Source organism: Ammospiza nelsoni, chromosome 9 (genome assembly GCF_027579445.1).
Source record: "Ammospiza nelsoni isolate bAmmNel1 chromosome 9, bAmmNel1.pri, whole genome shotgun sequence".
Lineage (NCBI taxonomy): Eukaryota > Metazoa > Chordata > Aves > Passeriformes > Passerellidae > Ammospiza > Ammospiza nelsoni.
The window spans coordinates 20,795,178-20,817,786 of NC_080641.1; the positions used below are offsets into that span (position 1 = coordinate 20,795,178).

At 42.3% G+C, this 22,609-nt stretch overlaps 1 protein-coding gene across 2 annotated transcripts in view; it reads right to left on the reverse strand.

Annotated features, from left to right (window-relative positions):
• Window positions 1-5,847: 5,847 nt before the first annotated feature.
• The window catches only part of LRRC8D (leucine rich repeat containing 8 VRAC subunit D), a 52,075-nt gene continuing 35,313 nt past the window's right edge, over window positions 5,848-22,609 (reverse strand). For both annotated transcript variants that reach the window (XM_059478071.1, XM_059478072.1), the window contains one exon: window positions 5,848-11,494. In XM_059478071.1, coding sequence (XP_059334054.1) covers window positions 8,931-11,492 — 2,562 coding nt within the window. In that variant the 5' untranslated portion in view covers window positions 11,493-11,494 and the 3' untranslated portion in view covers window positions 5,848-8,930. The remainder of the gene's footprint in view (window positions 11,495-22,609) is intronic.

Consider the following 22,609-nt stretch of genomic DNA (forward strand, 5'->3'; position numbering starts at 1 on the left):
CACAGCAATGCTACATCTCTGAGGTCTCTTCCATTACCAGCCCCTTCTCACTCTGGTGAGGAGAGCAGCAGAATGTAAAGCTAAATTGTTATTTTTTGGACCCTCAGAGCCCCAACAAGGCTGTTCAGTGTTTCACAACCCATGCTGTCTGCTGCTAGCTCCTCTGGGGCACTCAGCACTTAGAAGCCCTGTTAAAGAATGTTAAAAACATTTAATTAAACAAATCTGTTCAGAGTTAAAGATGTTGCTGAGGCTGATCAATGCAAGAAGAAACACAAACAAAGCTCCACAGGCACAAGGACCTGTACATAGGGCAATAACCCTGCCTGCCTTCCTCTGAAATTACCTTTCACAGTGGGTGTAATTCTTCTGGGGGGCAACTCCTTTGGAGACAGCCTGGCTGGGAGCTGTTCTGGGATAGATGTGGCCAAGATTCACTTGAATTCCAGGCAGGGAGGAGAAAGGCAGGTTTCAAACTATGCTCTAGCTGCTGTCTACATGATTATTTTACATTTTTTTAATTACTTCAGAAAAATGTTTTAATTAAGCCCTCTTCTGCAGAGTTCTAGTTCAAAACTGCAGCCTGTCAGCTTTACTGGTCCTAAACTGAGAGGTCCCTGAGAGGGGAAGCTCCTATGTGCAATGCCTGTGTGGGCTCCTGGAGCTGACCTCTGCCTTGCAGACACTACACTGAATCCCTGGGGTTTCAGATCAGCAGCACCTGGGGAAAACACCACTGTGCTCTGGGTGAAGGCTGAAATCTGTGGTGAGAGGAACATGCACTCAGCCACAGACAGCTCTGAAGGTTTGAGGAACATTCCCAAGTATTCATCCACACGAGTGCTGACTCGCAGGGCCAGCGCCACCGCACACACACTCAACTCTAAAGCCAATTTACTTAACGAGATCTTAGTACAAAGACAGCTAGAAACCTATCTCATTCTCCTGGGTCAGATCATGCTGGCATTTTCATAGGTCTCAAATACACAAACTGATACTGACAGTGAGCAATTTACAACCCAGCCGGCCTTTGCTTTTTGTTAAGCACATTTTGCAGTTTCAGTAGCTTGAAACCTGAGGCCCTGCAAGGCACCTGGTTTCCAGCTCTGTTGTTCATTACAGCCCTACAGACTTGGATACACACTCTAGAGTCCCCACTTGCCAGCATTTTATATCCACAGGATATTCTTGCAGCTACAGTGTGGGAAGAGCTCCACAATAAAACTGTCATTACAGGTAATAGCCTGGAGGGCTTGGAGACCAACCACCACCTTCAGATGTATCCCTGGACCTCAGAGCAGCCAAACAGCAAACGAGGGCAGCAGACCCTGTGCAACATCCTGCCACTGCCCTGACCAGCCCCAGACCAAAGGCACCTTGAAAATGATCTCTGAATTCCCTTTCTGTGGAGGGCACCAGGAAGTCGTGGCCACATGGAGGGTGGGCAAACCAGACATTGGGTGACACTGTCACTCCTGGGGAGATTCCTTCTGGCTGTGTGTCCATCCTTAGGGTCAGGGCTCTACACTGGGAGGCCTCAGCCCGCGTCCCACATCCCAACACTGCTTTTATCAAACTTGGTAAACTGAGAGGATTGAGAGGAGAGAAACAGAAGTTACAAACTACTGAAGGAGGAGGTTTAACCCAGGGCAGAGAAAAATAAGGGTGGGGGAGAAGCACTCACTGCAGAACAGGCTGTGACAATCATCAGGTGTTCTCTGCATCCTCCCTGAACAGGGTTAGAAACACACAGCCCAATTTCCAACAGTGACATGGGAGGCTTTTGAGACACAAAACTGCAGGAGCCATGGGGATGGCTGTGGAAATGGCAATGTAAGGATGTCATGGCAGCCCCTTCCTTGGAGGGCAGCAAAAGAAGGTGGTTCTCCCGGCTGTGTGAGCTGGACACGGACAGAACCCCCTGCCCCAGCACTTCCATGGAGCAGCCCCGGGAGCTGGGGGAGGTTCCAGGCGGGCTTGCAGAGCTCTCCCCACCCGGTTCCGCCTGCCGGCCACAGGAGGACAATCCCTCTCGCGGGAAGCTGCAGCTCCCAGATTAGGCTCTGGCCCCGGCAGTGCCGGGGTTCCCTGCAGGGCAGGGCTGCAGCTCCGGGTAGGGCCCTGCTGGGAGAAGTGCCAGGATGGGCTTATCACGGACACTGGCACGGAGCAGGAGGGGACGGAGAGCATCTCAGCAGCCAGCTGCACAGGCACCCTGAGCCACTGCTCTGACAGCCAGAGGGGACAGATTCCAGGAAACAAAATAGAAAAAAATGGCAAAGTCATACAGCGCCATGAGAATTTGAACTTGGCTTTAGGCAGGAGCACTTGTAACTTACATTCCGGATTTTACACTTATCTTTCTGAAACTTCTGAAATTTCAAGCCAGAGGTGGGGGCTCTACCTCCTCTCAGGACCATTTATTCCCACTCATTCTGCATTTCCTCCTGTTATCACAGTCTTCATCTTTCAGAAACATTGCATGTTTCATTCAACAGTATTCCCTTTATTTTGTGGTTAAGGGCACACTCTTTCTTGTATGGCATCTCCCATAGATGTCTCAGGAGGAGTGAGGTAAATCTGGCTTCCCCAGAAGAGTGAACCCTCCATGGGGTGCTGGCAGCAGCCACAACACCCAGACCTTCTCCCACCTCAGCTCTGCCAGAGCACCTCCAGCAACACCCTCTGGGGTAAGCCTGCCTTCCCCAGGCCAACAAGGTTGGCTCCAGAGTTGCTGCAGCATGGTGTTAGGGAAAATGGTTTTAAAATCCATCTTCACAAACCACGTGAAGCAGCAGAAATACCCAGAACTGATTAGCAGAACAGCAACATGTCCATGCATTTTTCCTAATGGTCTACACAACCCAGCCCTAACTTGAAATTTTATTGTTTATGGGCACAGCATGTTCATTTTATGGGAACAGACCTGCTCTGTGCTGGAAGACTTCCTGCAAGCAACTGTGGTGTTAATTTAGAAGATGGCTTTCTTCCCAAATAGTCATCATTAAACCAATAACCCTGTGTTACCTCCAGCACCAAGGGGCAATGTGCTGTCGGAGGCAAGACAGAACAAAGGTCCCAGTGATAGTAATTGCAAAAGGGCTTAGGGGCTGTTCTCTTCAGGGAAGGGAGAGAGATGCAGCCTGGCCAAACTCCAGGGTGTGTGGTTTTAAAGATCCTCACTTGAGTTGTATTGTGTTGATGTGCAGCATTACAGAGCTGCCACTTCTGCACCCATGCCTGGCTCAGTTACAGGAACTATTTTTAGCATCTCAGCCAGAAATGACATCTCTCATGACTTTTGTCATGGAAAGAGTGCGTGTTTGCAATCAGCTTGGGAAATCTGTTTCTGAGCTTAATTCTACAGCCTCATCTTTGCTACAGAAACAACTGCACTCAGTGACACAGCCTACCCTCCTTTGAGCAGCAAGGGGAATGATTTGCTGTCCTGGGAAATTGGTAACAGCATGAACCCACAGGGTTTTGCAACCTCAGTGTTTGATGCCTTTGGTTTAAGTGCTGAACACGCTGTATAAGCACAAGCAGCCAGCCTGAACTGGGAACTCTGCTGTAGTGCTGAAATGCCAACCATTTGGGTAAATCATTAGTTTGTGCAGTAATTTCATCAATTCACAGAGGGAGGCAAGGGATTAGTGCCAGGGTCAAAATCACTACAGAACTAGTCTCAAATCTTTCAAATTTGGTAATCTTAAGGATCAATTTGCATGTTCCTACAGTAAACTTGCTCAATAAACTTTATTTAAACGCCTTCATAAAATGTCTTTCTGAAGAAACAAAGCACCCAGGCTTTGCAAGGGCAAGGATATCAGTTTCTAGGCTAAGACAAGGCAGACCAGTCATGGATGCACTGCATGGTGGTTGGCCCTGCTGTCACTGGAAAGCAGAACTGTTTGTGCTGTATTTGTAACTGAACTGATGCAAGCTGTCCCTCAGGGCTTTTCTCAAAGGAATCCTGAACTTCAGTCTGCCCAAACTGCTCAGGATGCAACATATCCACACAGCGTATCCACAGTCTGTTTGGCTGTACTTCTGCAAGCTAATAGGTCAATATATTTCTAACCATTTGGTTTGCCTTAATCAGAGCATTAGCAGTTCTCTTGCTGTGCTTCTTCAACACAGAGATGATTAAGTAAACAGCCTGCCTAGAGAAGGTGGAATTTCCATCACTGTCTAGCCCATTCTAATATTGACCAACATCTGGCAGTAATGAGTTAGGAAACCTTAGTTCTGCATGAGGCAGGGTGGCAGGCTTAAAGACATCCTGAGGTACCTTCTAGTCCTGCCCAGACTGATGGTGATTTGCTGTCTAAATCAAATTGTGCTGGGATCACACATTAGAAACATGTTGACATGGCTCTGCCATGCAGCTAACGATGAGACTGCCTCTCTGCCTCTTGAATCCTTCTACATGACGTAATTTCTGCATGATTTGTGTTTTTCATAATCATTCAGGCATTTTACCTCCTTTAACAAATCCACAGCTTACAGACAGGAAATGCTTAGCATCCCTCCTTGCTCTGGACTGAAAAGCAGTGCCATGGTCCATGATGGTTTGAGGCCAGCTGCTGCATAGAAAACAATACCATCACACTGGTGACAGCTGCCTAGATGAGCTCCCCTCAGCCCATTGTGCCACTGTGCCCATGGCTCTGCTGCCCTCAGCCCACTGTGCCACTGTGCCCATGGCTCTGCTGCCCTCAGCCCACTGTGCCCATGGCTCTGCTGCCCTCAGCCCACTGTGCCACTGTGCCCATGGCTCTGCTGCCCTCAGCCCAGTGCCACTGTGCCCATGGCTCTGCTGCCCTCAGCCCACTGTGCCCATGGCTCTGCTCCCCTCAGCCCACTGTGCCCATGGCTCTACTATCAATACTGAGATCCCTCAGCAAATCTGAGACTTCTGTTCTCATGTTTAGCACCCTTCACAGGGTCACAACCCAAAGACTCAACAGAAGCCCCATTCATTTGTCAAGTTCACAATAAGCTGCAGCAGTTACATGTGGGACTGTCAGGTTTCCTGCTCAACTCCCTGTCTTGTGAACTAAGAAGTCTGAAAGCCAGATCCTGTAAGAAATGACAATGACAGTCAACAGCACAGCTACAGAAGCACCTGCTTTGGTCAACCTAAGTAAAGGAATCACAATCTAATCCACTGCCTCCATGTAACCATACACCACTGATTTCTCTGCACATCCATGGAAACACAATATATGGCTATTTCTGTAAGATTTTTATTAAAAATGCAGCCCACAAATCAGAACCCCCATACTCAGACAAGATGTACAGCGCCTGGGCACCCTGCTTTGCTACCAGAGAGGGCAGCTCAGGACTGCAAAGCCATTTATGGCAGCAGCAGAGAGCCTTTCACGAGTGTCAGCATCTTCCCTTAAACCAAGAGGCTTGATGCCTGCACAGAAATGTCATTGTTCAGTTTGCATCACTGGAAGCAGTTTCCAAAAGGTCAATTGGAAAACTAAAGGGCCTTCACCAAAATGAGTTACAGTGGCAGAAGCAAACAGAATAGGCAATTTCCTACTTCCTCTCATTTGAACAAACACAGGTTTTTCTTCCAGGGCCATACACGTGTTCTGCAGAATTTGATTAGCCAAATAAAAACATTTAGGTCATTTAGATTGTGTACATGAAAAGAAAAAATCTGAAGTACTGCATTCTAGAGAGAAACATACCTACAGGATTTACTGGGAGCAGCAACTCATACCTCTTCATATTTCTTAGAGTACAGGCACCACAGAACAAGTTCAGAATGAGGTACTTGAAATCAGAGAGTTTACTATGCAAACACACTTTTCACCCATTGAAAAAAATAGATTAGAGGAAGATATAAACATCTTATTTATTAAATCAAATAGAAATGCAAAATATATTTCACATGCCTTACATGGAAAAGAGATGAACTTCCAAGACTTTAAAGCAAAACTGTGTCAGTTGACACGCAGGAAACAGGAACATTATAAACAGTCACAAAGAGGAGGAAGGACTGGGGGGAGGTGACATGAGGGTGCTGGGAAGGTCCTCCCCACTCTGAGAAAGATCTCTTAAAAACAAGAATGGAGCTTATGCTAAGCAAGCATTAGAAGTATGTTAATTTTAACATACATTTATTTTGGAGGAAATTATCTAAAGACATACAGTTGGCTACTAACTATTCAAAACAGTGGTCTAAGTTATGTATACCATACTCATTAAGTGGACATGGGTTTAATTTTTGAGTATAACCTAGTCATATGAATTAGACACGGGTTTATTTTTTGAACATCAGTAGGGCCAGCAGGAGAATCAGAAACACCAAAAACACCTTTTAAAAACTAGATCAATACACAGCCACGTTCTGTGCGACTCTGCTATTAAAAAATGGGGAAAAAGATTAAAAATATAACTATTTTTCTAAGTATTTTAATCATTTTGTCGTCCTCCAATTCTTCCTCCCTCCTACACACAATTTCTTGGAAACTGAAATGACACTCAACAGCAAATACAAAGCATACACCAATAGTATAGTCCACAGTTTTTCTAAAGAGTCAATAGTCCAGCAATTTTAAAGTGATCTATGTGCAAAAAATAAACAAATGAAAGAGTTTCTTAAAAAAAGAAAAGTCCGCTGCAGCCTTAACTTCTACTTAAAAAAAAAAGAATCTGAGGATTTGCACTAAGTTTCCCAGTGGAGAACAGATCAGTAACTCCAAGTACTCTGCCTAACCTGTGACTTGGTGTTGCAAAACTGTCAACATCCCAAGTTTACTACCTGCTGGCAAGTGGAAAACAGACTGTATCCCCATGAGAAATAGGAAAACCACTATTCATAAACTGGTCCTCTGAGATACATAAACATGTGGTGCAGGTATGTATTCAGAGACTGCTACCTACAGCTGAGAACAGTCCTCTCAGCATGACTAACAGTAAATTATTAACAATAAAATATTCAAAACTTCTAAGAGCAGTATTTGAAATGTTCCTGCCTGCTCAATGCCTCTAGGCCTAAGCTATCCGCTCGTTAATAGTGGTGTAAGTCAGGGCAGCTCTGGTGAAGTTACAGTGGAAATCACTGTGCATGAGGATTTGTGTGTGAGAAGAACAGTCCCCTGAACTACAGACTAGTTCAGTCCTGACCACACTACAATAGGGAATTGTGTTTAAACCATGAGTAATCATGCAGTCATCTCCCAGCATAGTAGTTCTTTTCTGCACACATAGAATGTAAATGACTGAGATTTACAACTGATGATTTTGCAGATTTAATGGATTATATTTCTCTAATGGTTCTGGCAATGCAAACTCAGTAAAAAAAAACACCACCAAAAAGGCCAAAAAAAACCAAAACCAAAAAGACCAAACCCAAGCTCACTGCTGTCTGCTTTTTTCTTTATTGGATGACTTATCTGGCACACAGTGAGGATTTCTAACAGTAAGTCTTCAAAGACATCAGATTAGTTGGGCTGGGTATGGTAAAGCCCAGGTGCGGAAGACACCACAACAGATGATAAAGCTTAATCACGGTTAAGTGAAAAAGCAGATCTTATGTCTGTTAGTAGTCTGGTAAATGGAGATGACGCCCCACATCCTAAGCCAGGGCGGTGAAACAGAACAATCACCAACTCATAAAACGCCTCGAGTTTTCCAGATAAAAACTCAGAAGAGCAAAACATGAGCAGTAAAGTCACTTGGTGTTTAATGGCTTTCAAAGTCACCTTCCAAAAGAGCACAAACATCAAAACTATCTCCAACTTGAAAGCCACACGGCAATATTCTGCCTTTTGCCACCCACTGCTGCATGGGACAGAGGAGCACTGTGGAGGCTGAGGGGGAGATCAGCTGCAGGAAGGTGACCAGCCTTGGCCAGGGTGAGGGACTTCCACAGAAGGAATCTCACCCAAAAACGTGAGGCTTTGAGAATGATGGCAAACATACCTGGACTGATGCAAAACACTGAAGTACTGCAGAGTGTCCAGAGAAGGGCAGTGGAGCTGGTGAAGGTGTGGAACACAAGTTCTGATAGGACTGGCTGAGGGAGCTGGGGGTGTTGAGCCCAGAGAAAATGAGGCCCAGGAGGGATCTTATTGCTCCCTACACCTACCTGAAAGGATGCTGTAGTGAGGTGGAGGCCAGTCTTTTCTCCCAGGTAACAAGCAGTAGCACAAAAAGACACAAGTTGTGCTAAGATAGATCATTAGGAAAATTTTTTTCACTGAAAGAGTGGTCAAACATTGGAATAGGCTGCCCAGGGAAGTGGTGGAATCACCATCCCCAGAAGCATTCGACAAAAACACAGACATAGTGATTAGGGACATGGAGGACCTGGCAGTGTTAGGTTAATGGTTGGACTCAATGATCTTACACGTCTTTGCCAACCTAAAGGATTCTATGAAACCACATACCTTAATGCAGGAAAATGGTGGCTCTGGTGCAGTTCAAATCACAGCCAAACTGGTTTTATTTGCCAAGGACAGGTAAACACTAACAACACAATTCAACCTGTGTTTCAAGTGCTGTTAGGCCCATACCACATACAACATTTAGCCTTGGTCTGTCTCCCCATAATGCACTAAAGTAAAACCAGACCTTAAGGAATAACTTGCATAGTAAGAAAAGGTCATCAATTTAATCATTTACTTTTAAGCAGGCAAGCAAATTTGTAAACATTCAAAAGCGGCAGCATCCAAGTTACAAACAATTTAAGGAAAAAAGAATTGAGATTATTAAGGTTCTTTATCCTCTCAAAAATTTTGGAAATGAACTTTTAAAACACTGCAAACATTGAACACTCAGTTGCACTTCTAAACCTGCTAGTAATTCTGCCTTCCAAGGAATTCTTTCTAAAACAGATGACCTCACAGTTGCCATACTTTTTATCATTTGCCATTTGGAAGTCAGCTACCAGAGCATTTCACCTCAGTCTAAATCCCATTAGCAAAGGGAATGCCTGTGTCTTGATTCAACACCTCTTTAACTTCTGAGGGTAAAGTGTCAAAGAGGTGATCTTCCACTACGAGCCCACTTTTCCTGAGAAGCTGACACTGCCCCAGTGTAGCTGGCAGACGGTCCAAGCAGTTTCCCTTCAGTTCCAGGTAAGTCAGCTGCAACAGCTGACTTACTTTATCTGGGATTGAGGTAATACAGTTTTGTCCCAGACTCAAAGTCCTCAATTTAACACATTTAAACAACTGTTTTGGCAAAACATCGACTTTGTTTCCTGTGATGTGAAAATGCTGAAGATTTTGAAGCAAACCTATTTCCACTGGAATCACCGCAATGGAGTTGTAGCTTACATCCAAACACCGAAGTTTCTGTAAACTGAACACTGCGGCAGGTAAGGTTTCAAGTTTGTTATTGGAGAGATAAAGAGACTCCAAATTCTTTATGTGAGTAATGGATGAAGGAATGCTGACTATTTTATTGTGCCACAGCTTTAAACAAGTCAATCTTTTTAAATGCTGGAAACTGATAATTTCTTCAATTGTGCGTATGCTATTTGACTTTAAATCCAGTTCTTGTAAGTTAGAGAGACTGAAGATGGCATGGGGAATTCTCTCCAGTTCACAGTTCTGCAGTTCCAACTCTGCAACATTTGTCATTTTCTTAAGGCTATTGAGTACCACAAGCTTAGTGCCATCGTTATGAATGACTAGTTTTGTCAGATGTGGTGCTACATCTGTGATATTGGGGGGAATTTTGGTCAAATTGCTCTTCACGTGGAGAATTTTAAGGTGTCTCAACTCTCTAAGAGATTCAAGCCCTATCATTTTATTATTTTCAGAGTTCAAGTTGCCTATCAAATACAATTCACGGAGGGTTTTGAGCAAATACACCCACGCAGGAATTTCTGCGACATCTGTGAATTTCACATGAAGGCATCTCAAGTGGTCCCGGAGGAAGCTGAAGGCAGTCTGCTCGACCTTCGCAGGGCAGTGGTACAGATGAAGCTCCTGAAGATTTGTCATCTGGGAAATTTTGGCTGTAATTTTCGCTTCAGGAATCAGCTCCAGTTTCAACACATCCAGATCTGTCAGATCAAACACTGCATCAGGGACCCCTGACAGCATGAAGAGATGCAGCTCCTGCTTGTCCTGGGCGTTGCGGGAGACATGCTGCCTAAGCTTTTCGTAAGTCCATTCATGGTTCAAACTAATCCCGCGCAGTTTGTTCTCGCTTACCTCCGACAAAAAGACACCAAATCGCTTCGAATACAGCTGGTCATACTGATCCACCATGTGCAAGAGAAATGCAAAATCATTTTTGACATCTGGGATATCGCTGAAGCTGCTCTCTTCCCTGACCTTTTCAAAGGAGTATTCCTTCAAAGGTATCCGGAACAGCCAGAAAAGCGTGTAGAGGCAGATAAAACCATAGACACAGATGAGGGAAATGTAGCTGATAAGCAGCTTCTTCAACATATAAGCCATATTGTGTGTACATTCAAACTGTGTGTAGCCAATCAGGTGCTCCACTTTTGGGTTGCAGGTGTGTTCAAAACTGATGGTGTTGACGAAGTTTGCAGTATAGCAGAGAATAAATATGAACTTGACAGTCTTGATGACAGTCTGGCCAACGTAGAGCTTGTAAATCAGATCGCTGTCTTCCACGTGAGCCCGGAACTTCCGGACTTTCTCAAACAGCGCCTTGGCCTGTTCTCCATCTTTCTTATCTAAAATCGTGACACTGGGAATCTCGATCATCGGCTTGTCGGCTGAAAATTTGAAGCCAGATTTGGTTATCATGGGAGTGCTGGCACTTGGGCTTCCTTCATCACTGCTAGTGGAAACATACTTGGGCAGGGACTGGGCACCAGTTAACCTCTGTTTGTTCTCCTCAGAGTCCTCACATGCCGTTTCAGACAATGCTTTTGTAGTCCAAGGAGACTCAAAGCACTTCCCCAGTATAGACACAAAATGCTCAATTTTTGAGCAAGTCTTGGGATACTTGAACCAAAAATTACTACTGACTATTAAAATGATAGTATGGATGAGAACAAGATAGGGAAAATACTTTGAGTACCAAGGAAGAGCCAAATGATAGCACATCTGGTTAATAAACACATACTGCTGAAAATCCAAATTTGTTTTACGGCCTGAGGAATCTTTCTGCTCCTTCTTCAGCTCCTGGTCTGATTCAGTGGGTTGATACTGAGAAGGGGTAGCTCTGCTCAGAAGAATGTCAGGTGTTACAGTGGGGGCAAAGGAAACAGTTCTCATTGACGCTTCTTCTTGACCAGTGGTTGTTTCAACAGTGGTGAAGTCAGCCTTCCCTGCTGTATCAGGCTGCACTCTTGAATTTACAGTAGACTGCAAAACTGGCAAGCAGACCACCTGGTCTTTTGTCAGCTGCATGGTTCCAGCAAAAATGGCGACCATTAACATAACAACAGCGAGATAATCCATAAATACATCCCACCATGGTTTCAAGATACGGTAAGTTGGCTGGATGTCACTGAGCGATGCAACTTCTGCAAGGGTAAACATTCCTACAAGAGAACAAAGAGAAAGTTACTGTTATTGACTGAGGGCATTAATTTTACCATTTAAAAACAATCCCAGCTTGACATACACAACCTCAGAAGGTTTCTCTTTTGTAATGTTTTGTTGCCTGTTGTATATTTTCCATCATGCCACTTAACAGTTTTTCCAAAACCAAAACAATGAAGTATTTTAGCAAAACAGAAGGCTTCTTACTTCAGGCCACACCATGTTTATGTATCTTTGCCACTTCACAGCACTGAAGCCTGCTCTGTGCAAGTGAAATATCTGAAAGGTATAATACTGTATCTGATATATATTAATAAAAGGAAGAGCAACAATAGACTACAGAGCACAACATCCAATTCTGTAAAAATGATTGCTTAAGTCTGAGCACAAAAAATCCAGCACTAACAGTATTTTGTAGTACCTTGCATTTAAACAAAATAGCATTTCTCTCAATACTTTGCACTCTGCTCATGACTTGGACAGCACATTTTAGGTCTCATTACATCATCAGCAAGGTCTCTCATTTGTTTTAATCTAGCACAACACGGTATCTTCCACTCCTTCCCCCTGAGCATCTGCATGTCTTATCAGATTGATTGGCTCCTTTCCCTTTTAAGTATCACTGCAGCACAAGTGAAAGCCTTCCAGTCTTTCCAAATGTGAACATTTGGCACAATCCTTTTTAATATACTTGGATATTTTAAAATAAAAAACTGTTGGATGGGGACTTGAGCAACCTAATCTAGTGAGTGGCATCCCTGCCCATGGCAGTATTGTTGGAAATAGATACTATGTTTAGGAACCTTCCCACCCAAACCATTTATTCTAAGATTGGACCAAATATTGGTACTGTATACATTTTTCTCCCCAGTTGATTTAACCCAGCTAACCAAGAACAAACTGCACAACTCTTTCTAATAGGGAAAACATTTTTTCAGATATTACCACATCTAGTGATCACAGGAAGCCAGTTAGTACAGTAGGACAGGAGCTGACTGCAAGGCTTTCACTTGGTCTTAAACATATGGACGTGAGACAAAGCAGCAAACTGACCATGGGGAATCCAAACCTCTCTGCAGCTTTAAGCAACTTGCTTTGCTTTTTGTTTTGACAAAAAATGGAGTAATCAACTTATCAGCTTAAAAAAAAATAAGCTTCCTGTGCAAGCAGGATGTGGTAAAATCATCATTTTGACTGCTGAATTTGTGACTCAAGTTGCCATTTCTAAAGAAAAATAGCTTGTGTGCACACATGCAGCTGGGAAGGAGATAGTATGTACACTATCCCACAGAATCTGTCTCCCTTGCTTGGGACATGAACAGCTTAGCAGAGCCCAAGGAGATCACAGCAGGCAGTAACAAGATGCATTTGATTTATTATTTTTAACTTGTAGCGTAACAATTCATACAGACCTGCACCTTACACATCATAAAGGACAGTGTCAGAGGCAACATATATACAGTGTGATAATTTAATTATTTCTGGATAACAGACATTTCTACGCACAGAATTCAAAACCAGCAATTGCCTATATGTTAAGAGCCATGCACTAGCACCCTGCTTCTCCACACCAGTACAAGCAGCTCCCACACCTCGGTCTGTGAGAAAGGCCAGCACTTGTCTTTACTACCACAGAGCTCACCATCAAAGTGTCTCCTCCAACACAGGGAGATACCCAGCCCCTGCCCTCCCACACTCCTCCCTGAAGCTTTTACCAGTCTTGCATACCAAGCCTGCGATCTGGTGGAGGCAACCAGAGAGGAAAGGACTTTATCTCACTGCAGCACTCATCTCAGTGCTCTTGGCACAGCTGCCAAAACTTAAAAGTTAGGGCTGAGTTTCTCAAGGAACCAGCAGAAGGAGCTTCCAGTCCTCACTTTCTTGGGCAAGTGAACGTCATATACTCCTCCCTCATTACAAGTTTTTGAGGTCTTACAATCCTCCCAGCTCCGCAAGGATCTCCTTCCTGAGAGGCTCCTGAGCCTGCCCCCACACACCTGCCCAGGGCTGCAGCTGCTGCACAAAGTGCTGAAGGACACCAACAAGTAACACACCCCAGCTATCAAAGCCTCACAGTGCCTGACTTGGAAGTCAGCTACAGACTCCCATCTTTAATGTCTCCCAGTGCTTCACCTGCACTGAGTCACAGCATGACTGCTTGCCCTGGAGTTGCTACCTATGACATTTAAACAGTAACAGTGTGCACTCGAACAGCATTAGCCATTTGTGCTAATGTAAACAGATTGATCAAAAGGACCCTCCTAATTCCTAGGGCCCAACTGTCTGTCACCTGCCCAGAAAAGGAGAACCACAAAGCAACAGCAGAGGTGACTTTTTCCCCCAAACAGATTTTTTTCTTTCTAGGACGCTCTCTGGAAGGCATACTCTCCATGTCCAGGCTGTTTTCACTGTGCTCTCACATATCCTGGCTGCCACAGAAGTTCTGCCCAGCAGGTGCGTTCAGCAGGAGAGCACCAAGCCAAGGCACACAAGGACGAGTCCTGTGGTGCAGGAGAGCAGGCTGGGAAGGAGGAACCAGCTCACTGCTGGAGCAAACATGGGCAGCTGCTCCTGCCTGCTCCTCTGGGGCCAGCCTTTCTCTCAACTCTGCACCAGCTAACTACGTGGGAAGTTCCTTCACTGCGGTTTGGGGCACAGCCCCCAGAATTCCTTTCACAGAAAGAAGGTGATTTTTTTGCTTCTGCCATGAGAACACGTGGACAAAGGATGGAAACCCAGGCACTGCAGACATGACTGCTCTGAACAACTGAAATAAGGGAAGAGAAATGACAGAGCACAAAGTGGTTCCAGCTGAAGACTTAGAAAGAACAGCAATAAAAGCAAAAGTTAACAATCACCTCTGCAGGACCTCTGCCTTGCAAACACAAAATCATTCCCAAAAAGGTTAGGAGGCACAACAGAGCCTGAGTAATCCTCTTTGTGAGGCTGTAGGAAGCATGGTGTAACAGGAGCTTTACACCAAGAAGCAGCACATTCAATGTTCTGAACACTTCTTTCAAGTTACTGATACTCAGAGAAGACCTCCTGTTTTGGCAGAGATTAGCAGTTATAAAACAAAAAACTCCTCTGTCGCATTACTAACGCTGTCTCATAAAAGACAGACCTTTTTCTAGCTAGTAAAAATCAGTTCCAAGAGCTGAAAACAGATTTGCCTCCTTACATGTCCAAAATGTTTAATGTTCTGAGTCTTAAAACCAAAATGAAAAACTATAAACCTACACACAATATAAGACACATTCTGACACGCTGCAAATAAATTTGGTCTTTTCTCTCTTAAATCCATCATAACATGTATTGGTGTTTGATTTTACTAAACTAATAACCATAGAAGTTAACTTTTATTATATTTCTGCACTCACTTAGAGATCAAACAATTAAGAGGCACTTAGAACAACAGGTCTGTACAGTATGGTAATGGGTTTGGATTTTCTTTATTCCTTTTGAATTTAAACTATTCAAAGCTTTTGAAACCTACTGTCTAGAATATTCCTTAGAGTAGGTGGAGAGTATTTTCACTACTAATTTTCAACTCCTTTTAAGAGTGACAAATTGGGCTTTGAGTTTCATTGTAAGTTAGAGTGATAACACTGTAACTGTAACACTGTTTGGAAGTAAGGAAAAAAGAAAGAAAAAAAGAAAGATGCAAATGACAGTCTGTGTCTGGCAGAGCCTGCAACCATAGATGGTCTCCCCTCAAAACCAGTCATGGCATGCTCTACCCACAACCCCAATGCAGAAAACATCTGTGAGCAGATGGTCAAACTGAAGAACAAAGTCCTGTGCAGCTGAAATGTGAAAGTACCTGATTTCTCATGTGAAAACATGCCCTTCTTTCAGCCCTTTTCAGGGCTTACAAGGCACCAAATGGACCTGGAGGGTCAGCAGAACGTGGGGCTTTGACATACCCAAATTCAAAAGAGATCCACACTAGAAAAGTAAGGTTCTTGAAGAGAAATTCTCATTCCTAATATGTAAAGTCAGGACAGACTCCTTTTTGAAATAGCACATTTTGTTTAGTTTTAATAAGCATAGATTTAAATTCAAAGATACTCCAGTATGATCCTTGAGGCTGCACAGCTACATAAAGCCTTTAATTTTAACAAATAACCTTTTTTCCTCCCAAACCCTGTCTCCAGTCCCAGGATAGTACCCTAGGATAGTATCAACTTCTTTCAGCTCCATCTATCACTTCTAAGCTGTCTACTGGGTGTATTCTTTCTCCTGAAACAAAAATTTTTAGCCCAAATAAATGCAACTGTTTTAAACAGAGCTGTTTCTTGCTACCTTCTAATACTTTAAGGTGGAAAAACTTGAAGTTCTGAAAGTAGTGCAGTAGTGTGATTTAGAGCTCTAGAATTAAACCTACTTAGTTTATTTTGCAGTTATACAAGTTACAGTGAAACAGGAATATAAAGAGGAAAAATATAAACAATGACAATGGAATTGTCATAGGTCCACAGTAAATCAGGAAGGGTAGCAACTAATTTAATAAATCAGTATTCTTAACATATCATTACACTTAATTATAATAATTTCATTAGTCTTAAATAAAAGCTGTAATAGAAAGAGATCAGAATGTGATTAACCTGGTGAATTTTGGACACATTTCAGACTATAACTGCTGAAATACAAAATGGACATATTTGGGATAAGAAACTGCTCTAGCTTAAACACAGAAGTTAGCAGAAAAGGAAGCAGCAGATTGGTATGTCACTAATGTTTATTTACATCCTACTTCTTCCTGTACTTACAGATAAAAACTGTCTGTCCTGTAACTCCCTGGCCCTCCTGTCTTAAAAGCATATTTAAAGTTAAAGCAAATTCAAAGTCAGAACAAACAAATAAAAGGAGAATTGTAGCACATGATACACTCATTCACTCTCAGGTTCCCAAGACTCCAAACAAGTCCACTTTGTTTCAGGAAACAAAAAGATTCTTGAATCCGCCTTGTTACTGCATCTGGTAAAGAATTTCCTAAAAAAACCCTCAACATTTCTAGCTAAAAAGTGCTGCTACTAACAAAATTGTTCTCTCCCTTCCCACAGGAAATTAAGGAGAAGAAAATTTTTCCCATAACTAAAAGGCATTGCTAGCTTGTTTTTGATCAAGTGACCATAAGTTTAAATTTAATTTCCATTGTATATTTTGTTGTCTCTTTCCATCAACCATTTCTACTTCTGCAATATCCTATTAAAGCAGACCATTTGACCATAATGTGATAAGAATATGAGATTCCTGCTAGCCAGGACCCTGCCAGTATCAATTGTTCCACGGACAATCTGCCATCAAAATGATGGCACTATCCTTTTTTTCCTACCTCCTTTTCTTTTCCACAGAACCAAATATAAGAAGCCCCAAGACCCTTGTGAAATGATGCACAAAGACATACAGGAAGGTCTAAAAATCAGGTTAGGCATTCTGAGCACATCCAGATCCATGCCTGCATTGGTTATTCAGTTTCTGAGATGACAAGTCTGAAACAAACTGAAGGTTTAACCACCAGTAGGCTTTGGGATCGAGTAACAGAGGATAAGTGCCCTGCTGAACTAGGTGGGAATATTACAACTGTCCGTAGCCTGTCCTAACAGGTTGGCTAAGAAGACATTTTATTTCACAAGGGATTATTGTGCTTTACTTTACCTCAGCCCACTCAAGCTACAAAAGCAGCTGAAGGTACAACTGTGACTACAGCTCCTCCTCTCAGCCAGCCTGCAAACAAACCCCCAAAATTCAGCTAAGCACGGATTTGTGCACTGAATGTCTCTAATGCCTGAGAAGTCCAGGAAACATTTCACAGGAAAACACAACACGGGTGCTTTTATAGTATTTCTCTATTATAGGAAATGTTTTGGTGCTACTTCAGTGATGGAAGGCACTGCAGAACATTAACACCAGGATGGGGCTTATGTTATCACATATGTCCTGATCAGTGCTTTTATCTCTGGAAAATCAAAACCAGATTTAATATAAAAAACTGCATAGAAAAAGACTTCCATCATTTCTTTCTACCAATAAGCATGACAAGAATTTCCACTTACTGTTTCTTCCCTAAACACCTGACAGCAACCAAATCTACCCATTTGAAATTAATCTGCAAGATCTAGTTTGGATTATTTTTGTATGGCTGCCCTGTAATGGATGATGAGGAAAAGGAAAGCATTGAACACAAAGCTGGAAGGATATTTCCTATAGAGGAAAACATTTCAACTAAGGAACAAGAGTTCTACAATAGCTTTTAATGAAATAATAGTTCATACACTCACTGTTTGAGAAACAAAAGCAACCAAACAAAATCCCCCACATCTAGCCCATCTCCCCCATCCCACTGCCCAAACTGCACAGCTATATTTTGGACTTTCTCTTAAAGCAGATATATAATACCTCTCTATATATATGCCTTTATATTTATATACATAATATATATAATCTCTGACATAGTCTGCAAATACATTCTCCAGTTAAGGAAGCATCACCTTTATGAACAGCATGAACCTCACTGACAGTAACTTGCAAAATAAAAAATTATCAAAATCCTATTTCTCTTGGATTGCATAAAGAAATATTAGGCTGCAGTAAGCTGGAGACAAAAATAAGATTCTTTACATAATCAATGTCAAATTAGTACCACTTACAAAAATTAAGTCTATAAAAACCACTTTTTTCTTTTTTTAAAATCTTCAAAATTGCTGCCCTTCAAAGCTGGGCTTTTTCAGGTTGTGTAACACTCTAACCTACTTTCGGATGCTGCTATTTAAGTGTTTACACTGAATCTTCCTTGTTTACCAGTTCTTTGAAGGTCTAGTGCCATACACCACTTCTGCACAAATGGTTTTGTAATCAATGTGATATTTAAAAAGCAGTATTAGCAGCCATTCTTTCCCTAACCATAAACTGTCAAATCTTACCTCATTCTTGCCTTGCTGCAAATGACTGGAAAGGTCTATTTAAAGATGACTTTCAAAACAGGAGCCCATTTTTACATTTTGGAGTAGTTCCACAAAGCATCCAAAGATTATTAACATAATTAAAGCTCCCCAAAAAACCACCAAAATTATTAATCCCAAAATTATTTAAAAACCCCAAAATTAATTATTATTATTAATTACCTCTGTATTTGCTGCATGCAAATTCTGTGTCTATAGAGCACATAAAATGAGTAACTTCTCACTTTGCCTAGTGCAGTAATCCTCAGCATGCTCTTATAAAAGAGCTGCTTGGACAAAAAGTGCTAGCTTTTATTGACATTTATCCCCAGGCTACAGAGTGCAGATCAGGTGCCCAGTACACTTCAGAAAGCTCAGGGAGACCCAAGCAGCAACACCACTCCATCCTTACTTCTCACAGGTTAGCAGGGTCAGGGACCATGAAGGGCAGCAGAGAAGAGATGGGAGAAGCAAACAAGACTGGAGAGAGTGGTCTTCTCTGGTAAAGAGATCAGGATTAGATGTGCTCCACTTGAAGTCAGTTAACCATGTGTGATTTTACAGTTACAAAACAAACCACCTAGCAAGGCAATGTGCAAGAAACCAGAAGAGGTGGCTAATGAGCAGGGTAAATCCTCAAATTAAGATGCTCTTCATACCTGTAAGCAACAGTCCATGAATGCACAGGCATTTCAGGGGCACAGCTGCCAGAACAGAAATGCTGCAGCAGAGTGGCAAGGACCTGGCACAGGAAGGCAGAGAATACACCTTGGATGTACCCTGCACATGCACTCCCACCTTACACTGCTGCTGCAGCCCCTCTTATTTATGCAATGCCAATTCATCCTCCTTTTATCTGAGGCAGCACATTCCCAGCGATCAAAGTCACAGAGCCAGGGCTGAGTAACCAAATCTGCAACAGCATTTTCTGTTTCACCTAGCCAGAGAGAAACGACAGTGAGCAGACACTTAGGATTTCATTTCACAGAATTCCCAAAACAGCCAGAGCAGCAATCTTGAAACGACACCCAGCTTGTGTGTGCAGGAAGTTTAACACCAAGCACTTTTACTCAAGTGCAGACACAACTGAAGCACATTTAACCTGCAATGGCATGGATGTAAAATGCAATCAGAAGTTACACCACACAATAAACCAACAGCTGCTTGCTCTCAACTGTAAATATTTAATCCTTTTGTCATTTCTAAATCTGCTGTTCCCCTATCTTTTAGGCCATGAGGTTTCTGCAGTGTTTTCATGACCACTACCAGAAGTAGAGGAACACACAGTAAACATCTGGCACTTCTACTAACCAGAGCACTTTGGGAATTTATCAAGTTGCAAAAGCAAGCTGCACCAAAATAAAGCACATCTGGTAACTCTTGTCCCTAGAGGCTGTTTTTTATCACTAAAAACAACCCAGCAATACAATTAAAAATAAATTTAAAGGATTGGGAGAGAAAAAAAGTAAAAAATGTAACAAACTTTTATTTCCTTTTCAGTTTAGAAATCTGAAAAACAGAACAGTAAAAAATGGTTTACATCCAAGTTATTCAGATTTCCTTTTACATAAATAAGTCCACATGGCTACAAAGCTTGTTACACAAAATTGCTTTATCTCAGATAGAGACATCACTCAAACTCATGCAATTCCTCTGAAAAATACTCTTCTCCGATGCACAGCCACACACACTGCCAGTCTCTCTGTCTCCTCCTTCCAAACCCACTTGGAACTAGGGCAACTTCAAAGTGGTAAGAAATTGAACCTGGCATACATGGAGCTGATAGTTTGGTGATTTTAAGCCACAGAATGTAAAGATACAAATCTTATTACAGAATGTATTAGTAGCTCTAACTGCACACCCTAAACATACCATAGGAATAAGGAGGAATGCCTACCAAAGAGAAGGAAATGTGTTGCTGAAGTTCACTCTGCTGCAGATTTTAATAGCCCCTCTTCAGGGCAAAATTAACTCTCTCTAGTACCTTAGCTCATGGTACTAAAGTCTTATTTTACTTAATTTCTAAACTGCATTCCCATCCATATGGAAGCAGGTTTACTGAGTAACTGAAGTAAATGATTTTCAATGAATACTTTCTCCTTCCTTTTATTTCAATGGACATGTGAGCAACCTTGAATTGGAACATTTACAGCATCCTCATGGAGATCTAGAGCCAAGAACAGACAAAAAGTTCCTTTAACTAAAGAACAGGCTCCATTGTTCCCTATCTTAGCTGGTTCATCTCTTCAGCCTGCAAACGCAGTGACTCTCTCTGGGTTACATGTTGAACAGAAGTTTCATAAAGATTTGCACACATACAAGCTACTGTGTTTCAAATATCTGCAGTGGCACTTTCATTATACCCATTAGCTAAAAGCAAACCAGGAAAGGTCACACGTATATTAAAAACTTAAAATAACAAAAGCAAATTACACATATGCAAACACACAAAAAAGTGCCCAGTGACACAAGAAGCTACATGTAAACACAAGCCTCCTACTCACACATCAGAGTTCCTCTGTTTCTGCTAAGAGCTTTTCTCTAGCAAGAGCAGTAGGAAGGTGCATTAAATCCAGCTGAGAATCAGGATATGGAAAAACACACTCCAAGTCCACCTTTCCTTTTACTCACTCTGCTGCTTTGATTAAAAAATTAAAATGCTAGTTTACAGCTCAATAAATAGGCTGCACCCTCAATTTTCAAACACAGTCTCTCCACTCTTTATGGGACAACTGTCTAACTTTGCTTCAACTTAAATGTCACACAGCTTCTTTTATCCCCAGGGAGAAGGGGATACTTCCTTGCTCAAGCCAAGGTCCAGCTGTAAACCATGTCTCAGAAACCACTCGAGGTAGCAGCCCCTGACACCCTGAGCACGATGTGTGCCCCGAGCCAGGGCAGGCAGCACACACAGCTGCCAGCCTGCTGCCAACCCTACCTGCTCTTTATCAAGCACAGAGATCTCCTACACCTCACACATCCTGCCAGATGGGTAACAATGATGATTCTCACATAAAACTCTGATCAGCAGATGAAGGATGAGTTATTAATGTTGCCACATTCCTGCCAAGCTTCCAATAGCTGAACCTCCAGTGGTTTCATGCCAGGAAAAATGCCTGCAGCTGAAGCAGCATTTATCCTCAAAGGGATTTATTTAAGTTTACTATAATTCTTTTTCCTCTTCTAAACTTAAGCTGCTTTCTGTAAGAGATAAGCTATTTGCTTAGTCCATCTAGTCCATAATTGTTTGGTTCAGGGTGTGTACTTCAGTACTTTGACATAAAAAGAAATTGCGCTTCAACACATTTTTGGGAGCTCTTTTGAAATTTTGCTGATGAGTTCAGATCACCTCCTTCCTTTTTAAGCTTTATTTTCTCAAAACACCATTCAAAACACTGCCTTAAGAACAAAAAGAATGTTCCAAGACTTGCTGTCCTACCAGTGATTACAGCATTCCTTCTCTAACAAGAAGCAAGTTTTCAGCTCTGCCAAAACGTTCAGTAAGGTTCCATTGTATTGCTTGATGCGATTCACCAGCACTAACAGATCCATACAACCTGCAATTTAAATATTTACTATTGCTAAATTTGTATTATGATTTGACTCAAATGCTCCAGCTGGAACAGTAACCTCTGCACTGAGGGCCCTCCAGCAGGGAGTGGGCAGACAACCCTTGCCCCTGAAGGCTCACAATCTAAAAGTGATTATTTGTTAGGCAATGATAAGCATTTGTGGCTGTAACATTCAAAGCAAAAAACCAAACTCCCTCAGGCTTCCAGAAAAAGATAAAAAAAGTGGAATAACAGCCTGATTAAAGTATAATCAAATTTAACGTTTTAATGCGCTGCAATCTTTGAGAAGGCTTAACATTATGTGCCAATAAATCCCTTTACAATTACAGCATTCCTATATACTTAGCAGTACTCCTTCACACTGGTTTGAAGATGATGCTATCTAAAAAGTAAGGCACTAAATGTAACAGCTCTTGAGACCTACCTTTCCATTGAAATTGACAATGAAGCTTTCTTTTCCAGTCAAATTTGTCTTAAAATAGATAATGAAGCTGAGTGTACACTTCAAGTAAAATAAAAATACAGAAAAGAGACACTTTACTCAATCCCATTTACAGACAACACCACTCTTGCTCCAGCACTTAGGACTTTTCCATGA